This window comes from Erpetoichthys calabaricus, chromosome 8, assembly GCF_900747795.2.
Source record: "Erpetoichthys calabaricus chromosome 8, fErpCal1.3, whole genome shotgun sequence".
NCBI lineage: Eukaryota > Metazoa > Chordata > Cladistia > Polypteriformes > Polypteridae > Erpetoichthys > Erpetoichthys calabaricus.
In genome coordinates, this window is record NC_041401.2 from 264,084 (window position 1) to 271,322 (window position 7,239).

The window sequence follows — 7,239 nt, forward strand, 5'->3', positions numbered from 1 at the left end:
GTAAATATGTGTGAACATGTAAATGTGTAAATGTGTGCATGTGTGTGCGTGTAGATAGGTGTGTACATGTAAATGTGTGTGTGTATGTGTAACTGTGTGTGTACATATGTGTATCCGTGTAAATGTGTGGAAGTGCATGTGAGTGTGTGTGTGTGTGTGTGTAAATATGTGTGAACATGTAAATGTGTGCATGTATGTGCGTGTAGATAGGTGTGTACATGTAAATGTGTGTGTACATAAGTGTCTACGTGTAAATGTGTGTGTGTGTGTGTAAATGTGTGTGTGCGTGTGTGTGTATGTGTAACTGTGTGTGTACATATGTGTATCCGTGTAAATGTGTGGAAGTGCATGTGAGTGTGTGTGTGTGTGTAAATATGTGTGAACATGTAAATGTGTGCATGTGTGTGCGTGTAGATAGGTGTGTACATGTAAATGTGTGTGTGTGTGTACATAAGTGTCTACGTGTAAATGTGAGTGTGTGTGTGTAAATGTGTGTGTGTGTGTACATAAGTGTCTACGTGTAAATGTGTGTGTGTGTGTGTGTAAATATGTGTGAACATGTAAATGTGTGCATGTATGTGCGTGTAGATAGGTGTGTACATGTAAATGTGTGTGTACATAAGTGTCTACGTGTAAATGTGTGTGTGTGTGTGTAAATGTGTGTGTGCGTGTGTGTGTATGTGTAACTGTGTGTGTACATATGTGTATCCGTGTAAATGTGTGGAAGTGCATGTGAGTGTGTGTGTGTGTGTGTGTAAATATGTGTGAACATGTAAATGTGTGCATGTATGTGCGTGTAGATAGGTGTGTACATGTAAATGTGTGTGTGTGTGTGTGTACATAAGTGTCTACGTGTAAATGTGTGTGTGTGTGTGTAAATGTGTGTGTGCGTGTGTGTGTATGTGTAACTGTGTGTGTACATATGTGTATCCGTGTAAATGTGTGGAAGTGCATGTGAGTGTGTGTGTGTGTGTAAATATGTGTGAACATGTAAATGTGTGCATGTGTGTGCGTGTAGATAGGTGTGTACATGTAAATGTGTGTGTGTGTGTACATAAGTGTCTACGTGTAAATGTGAGTGTGTGTGTGTAAATGTGTGTGTGTGTGTACATAAGTGTCTACGTGTAAATGTGTGTGTGTGTGTGTGTAAATATGTGTGAACATGTAAATGTGTGCATGTATGTGCGTGTAGATAGGTGTGTACATGTAAATGTGTGTGTGTGTGTGTACATAAGTGTCTACGTGTAAATGTGTGTGTGTGTGTGTAAATGTGTGTGTGTGTGTACATAAGTGTCTACGTGTAAATGTGTGTGTGCTCCACTCCATAAAGCACATCTGGATGTGTGTGTGAGGAGGCGCGGGGCACTGACTGGGCCCCCAGGGGGGCGCTCTTTTCAGAGTACCCTTCAGCATTACGTGGTCATCCCGCAGAGTCGACTGCAGCCTCCCGAGTGACGAAACAGCGGGTCACTTCATATTCCAGAGGATGCCCACATGGCAGAGGGTGCCCGGGCAAGGCGGACACTACACAGGATGGGGTCCTAAGATATAAGGGTGAAGTAGTTTAGATGTTTCAGTCTTTCCAGGTCAGGACAGGAGCCGGGCAAGTGCCCACACCCACAAGCCAACCCCCCTCATCACCGTGCACCCCTAGCATGTCCTCCAATAACCTTCCACCAGAACATATTTTCAGAAAACACTTTATTAATGTGAGATTACAAAGAACATTTTCGGCAGTTAAACTTGGCCTGCAATGGCACCTCTTGGACTTGAGGCTGAGAGGTGCTAAATCACTCCTGGAATCCTCCTGCCAGTCCAGGAATGTGCCCATGTGCCACTTAGCGGTCCTCTCAAGAGGGCACGAAAGGCCCTGGCATCAGCAGCGGCTGTCCAGGGGGTCGAGAGAGAAGATGGTCCCTTCCAGCGTCAGTCCCAGTTTGAACCCCTCCTAGGAGACAAGAGAAGACTGTCAGCGGCAGAAACATCTGCAACGGCTCACCAAGCGAGCAGCAGGGCGCGGGGCCAAATGCCTCGCCGATGATGCCGCCGATGCCGCCTCTGCGAGGAGTGAGTTGAGGGCCAAGAGCATTTATTACTGCTGACAGAACGCCCTTCTCAGGACCCCAAACCGTCCTGGGACTTGACAGATACGGCCCATCTGCTCCGCTCCCTCGCGGCTGTGTCTCCCGGCCGCACCCCCAGCAGGCACCCCATCCAGCAGGACCCCCCAAAAAGACAAAGGAAAGTACGAACCATCGGTGGCGCTGGGCAGCGGGGCAGCAAAACAAGACAGAGACTGCAGTTAGAAAGAGAGACATGGCAAAGCTGGCACTGACACGCGGACATACACACAGTACAATGTGACGGCCCATTTCACACACACACATTCTCATGTGAGCACACGCAGATGTAAATGTCACACATACACACAGTAAAGTGGACAGTGTGACAGTCCATTGCACACACACACACACACATACAGAGTCACAGTGACACTTCCTCACATACACACAGTCAGAGGTCACATGTGCATAGACACACACACACACACTCACTCCACAGACGGCCAGTCTCTCACGCACACACACTCTCCGTGTTGGCGCGGCCCCAGAATTCCTTTGTCTCCTCTTTGCCAGGGGCACAGCCTGCTTTGAGGACCAGGCTCTCTGACCCACCCTTTATGCCCAGGGGGCGTCTGATGTGAGGACACGGACCAAAGTCCTCTTGAAGTTCGGTTGAACTCACACACACACATTCACACAAACAGGTCGGCCTCTTTAGACAGACACACAGATGATGTGGATGGGATGTCACACACACACTCGCGTCCTCTAGCACAGTGACACACACACACACACACAAGGGCACCTGCATCTCATCGAGCTTCGACTGGATGTCCGCCGGGAAGTCGGCCGCCTCACACAGGAAGGGGTCAAAGGGCTCAGCTCCAAACAGATCCCTCCCTAAAAGGATAGGCAGATGACACAGCCCTGTGAACGAGATGCCAGGTGCGAGGCGGGCACCCACCTCTCGCCACAAAACCAAAGGGCACTCACTGGCCTCGGTGGACCTCAAAGGCAGTGGCGGTGGAGGCCGACCACAGGTGTTGATCGACACTGGCGAGGCGGTCGAGAATGGCACCATGTCGAAGACGTCAGTGGAGGGGGCGCCGGTGCTGCTGGCCTGGAATCAAAAGGGAGTGCAACACCAACATTACTGAAAAGTGACCACCCGAGGCTGACGCCAAGCTGACCATGCCCTGGCCTGCAGGTGGGCCTAGTCGGTGACCTGACTGACACACCACCCACTCACTTCCACCCTTGGAGAGGCACCTGCCTGGACACCTGCACATTCAGACTGGTCAGCGCAGGCAACTGGTCAGATATGCCACCCTGGACATAAGACAAACGTGACAAGCTGCTCCATCGCTGTCAGCTCTGCTCTGTCCTCTGCCTGTGCTCCTCCCCTCACACAGTCCTTGTGTCCCCCTTAACTGTGGTCCCTGTCCCTTGTTGAACTCTCCCTGTACTCTTCCTCCTTCTATCCCCACACTGGCACTTGGTCCCTGAAGGTGCCCTCAGTTCTCACCGGCTGCTCTAACGTCTGACCCAATTGCCCACTTCGTCCTCCTCCTTCTTCGCTTCTCTGCTCACATTTTCTTCTCTCCTCACCTGCTCTGCCACCTTGGGCACTCAAGACTCCTTAACTGCCATGGCTTCGCTTCCAGCCCAATTCAGATAGACCGCTCCTTGCTGCACTGGTGAAGACCCCAAGATCCTCCAAAGCTGGCACCCATTGGCTAACCACTGCACTTTGACCTCTGTGAACCGCCCACCTGTACTATCAAATTACGGCCCACGTGTGTCATTTGCTCCCTCCAGTGGCCTGGCATCTAACTGCAGTCCTCCTCCAAGCTGCTACACGCCTCTGTGCCTGTAGGCTTCCCTGGCGCAGGCTCTGTTTCTTCTCTTCTCTCGCGCCTTGAGGATGAGCAGCTGCATCCTGTCCTGCTGAGCTAGCGCGGGCGCACACACACGCACACACACTGATTTCGGCCTCTCGTATTCACACAGGATGCACCCACCGGAGACATGGGCACCGCCCTCAGCTGCTCTTCCATCGCCCGCACCTGCAGCTTCAGCTGGCTGTTCTCCTGTTCAAGCTCCTGAATCTGAGGAAAGAAAAGCCAATGGAGTGGAGTGTATGGCCACCCGTGCCCAGGGACCCTCAGCCGCAAGCGCCTTACTCTCTTCTGGAGGCTTCCCAGCTGTTTCCTCGTCTCCACGTCCTTCCCACCGGACTCCAAGAACTTCTTGTACGCCAAGTCGAAGGCCTGCCCAATGGTCAGTGTGATCTCCTCGGCCTGTCAGACAGAGTGGGGTGAGCGCCAGCTGGCGGGTCCCCCCGGCTCCCCGCGCTCCGCACTTACACACTTCTCGCTGTCGAAGACGTAGCATAGGTGCTTGTTGGACTCAGCATCCTTGCAGATGAACGTGAAGATCCGCTTGTCTGTCTTGTCGTCCGCGCAAAAGGAGATGCGGTGCAGCTGGCAGTTGTGCTGGACGTCCTGGTGGAAAAATGCACAACGTGGCATCAGACCGGAGGGCTAGCCAGTGGGCAGTGCCCGTGTTGATTACCCAAGCACCACCTGAGAGGGCAGCAGCCTTGCCTCACTAGAAGGTGGCATTAAATCTCCTCACCAAGCTTCATCACAGCAGCAGCTGATGCCCATTTCCAGGCTTGGCCACGGGCCGCCTCTCCCCTCTCAGTACTTGGCAGGATCTGTGAGAACGCCATTTGTTCCAGGCCTGATTTCAGGGCACATTTTTCATTTGTAACAGCGTTAATCCGGGCACACCCGGCATCAGCAGGGCAGCCCATCGGGTCGCACACACTTCTGGGCTGAGGCCACCTTGCTGCTGACAGGCTGCATTGGCACTCCTGGGAACATAGCTAAGGAGAATGAGAAGAAACTTGCCTTAGTTTTGAGGTCCAGGACCTTCACCCCATAAATGGAGATCTGCAGCTCCACCTTGGGAGTTTTCTGTCCTTCTGATTTCTTGATGTGTCGAGCAAACTGTGGAGACAAAAGGAGAGGTGTGAGGACAGTAGGCATGGGCGTGGGCACCGAGAGACAAGGACAAGCTGGGTGGCTGCTCTAAAAGGCCCTATCCGCCCGGAGCCTGCCTGCTGGCACAAACCCTGTCCCTGGCACTTCCCAAGAGACGCAGTGAGGTACATGTGGGCATGACGTGGCTCACAGTGTGCCATATGTGAGTATGACGTGGCTATGATTTCATTTCTCCAACACGTGAGGGACTAGCAGGACCATCAAGGTGGGTGACAAGAGGAGATTGACTCCTGTTGAGTCAGCACAGAGGCCTCGGCTTCTTCACCCTCTTCCTCCTCCTCCTCCTCGTTCTTCTCCTCTTTGTATCCCTCCCCACCTCTCTTTCCTCCTCTTCATCTCCTTTTTCCTCACCTTCCTCGTCCTCCTCTTTTCTCAGGCCACCTCCCTAACAGGTTTCTTACCCGATCCTGGACTTTGAAGATGGCTGACCGCGAGCTTCAATGTGTTGCTGAAGAACTGCTGAAGCTCGCCTCTTACAGACTTTGTTGATGTCTGGGCTCGATTCAGTTACCTCCCCTGCACACCCCCAGGCCGAGTAAGCTTTACACAAGCCTCCTGCTCCACACGATGATGATGGAACCTGGCAACATCGACAACAGAAGCCCAGGTCATCTCCACTTCCTCAATCTAACATCGCAAAACACACAACTGCTTCGCCACTCTCCGCTTGCCCGCTGTTCCTGCAGACAGTGGTGACGTGGTTGTTACAGGAGACCCGACAATGTACCACCTGAACTTACAATTACCTGACCATAACGCAATTGTGTCGTGTTTCCCTAAGGCACACAAATTAAAGATGTTGAATGATGAGCCCCAACAGTCCTTGAGAAGCACGAGGACAGGACTGTTGGGACACTTGTGATCCACACTGACGTCAATGACATTTGACATCGGCAGTCAGAACTCGTGAAGACGGACTGCACAACTTTCATTCAGGCCACGAAGGAGGGGATCCCGGCTCGAGAATCATTGCGTCAGGCCCACTTCCAGCGCTCTGTAGATCACATGAAACTAACAGTTGACTCTTGGCCCTAAACACAAGGCTGAGAGGTGAAACTTTGGCTTCGGTGATAATTGAGACGTCTTCTGGGAGAGAGCGCTGTTCTACAGACGTGATGGCCTGCGTCCAAACAGATTGGGTCCTCTCTGACAGTTTCGTTCTTGACTACGTAATTTAATCCAAATGTTCAGCAGAATGCCGTGTTAGGCTGTGGTCATTCTGTAGTGGGCTCACCTGTAGATGTGCAGGGCATAAGCCCCGTAATAACAAACCATAAACACAAGTAACTTCACTAGCATTTCAAGCTGTCATAGCTCTGCTCTTCTGAGACCTGAAATGCAGCTTTACTAATATTAGAGCGTGAACTGGCGAGACGTTTTACATCAGCGATACGAAAATCGACTTTCTCAGCTCAGCTCAGATGGTGCGTCGGTGATCACTGAAGCAGCGCCTCCAAATTATAACTCTGCTCGTTCAGTTTGAGAGAGCAAAAAAGTCGTTGGTTTAGCAAGTATTTACTCAGGCCCACCAAGTCTAAAAAGGCCGGTTTTGAGACTTGGGCATCTTTCAAGTACCTTGGGGTGGTTGTTCAAGGAGTGTCCCAGTCTCTCGTATTGACTGCTTATAGACCTTCTTAATATAAAGTGTCCTTTATGGAGGAATTCTCAGGCTGAGAGTCTATAATAATAACTAACTAGGACAGGCTCCTAAGTGTAGGTGACAAGTTGATGTGAGCAGGTCGTGGATGTCGGCGTATAGGACCACTTTGCATATAATTTGATGTAGAAATACTGAAAACTCCAACTAATGTGAAACATGTTGTTAAAAAATGTTATCTTGTTACATCTGCAGCTTCAGGTTTGCTAATATTCAAAACAATCAGTCCGACCTCAAGAGCACTGACTGTGTAACCAGTAATGCTAAGATGAGAGCTGCAGGTGACATGGCGGCCCCTGAAAAGACGGTTAAGAAATCCTCCAGCACTAAAATATAGTGGAAGGCCCAAAGGAGAGCTGAGCATAAAATGGAGAAAACCTAAAGTGATAGTCCACCAGGAAACACTGAAGGCACAAATGACCGACTAAACTTGGGGGGCCGTCCTGTTTCT

General features: G+C 51.0%; 1 protein-coding gene across 3 annotated transcripts in view; it reads right to left on the bottom strand.

Annotated features, from left to right (window-relative positions):
• Window positions 1-1,686: 1,686 nt before the first annotated feature.
• LOC114655220 (PTB domain-containing engulfment adapter protein 1-like) overlaps window positions 1,687-7,239 on the bottom strand; it is a 23,368-nt gene continuing 17,815 nt past the window's right edge. For all 3 annotated transcript variants that reach the window (XM_028806046.2, XM_028806044.2, XM_028806045.2), the window contains 7 exons: window positions 4,979-5,077; window positions 4,430-4,567; window positions 4,247-4,363; window positions 4,085-4,171; window positions 3,057-3,183; window positions 2,869-2,963; window positions 1,687-1,948 (listed from right to left, as the gene is read on the bottom strand). In XM_028806046.2, coding sequence (XP_028661879.1) covers window positions 1,877-1,948; window positions 2,869-2,963; window positions 3,057-3,183; window positions 4,085-4,171; window positions 4,247-4,363; window positions 4,430-4,567; window positions 4,979-5,077 — 735 coding nt within the window. In that variant the 3' untranslated portion in view covers window positions 1,687-1,876. The remainder of the gene's footprint in view (window positions 1,949-2,868; window positions 2,964-3,056; window positions 3,184-4,084; window positions 4,172-4,246; window positions 4,364-4,429; window positions 4,568-4,978; window positions 5,078-7,239) is intronic.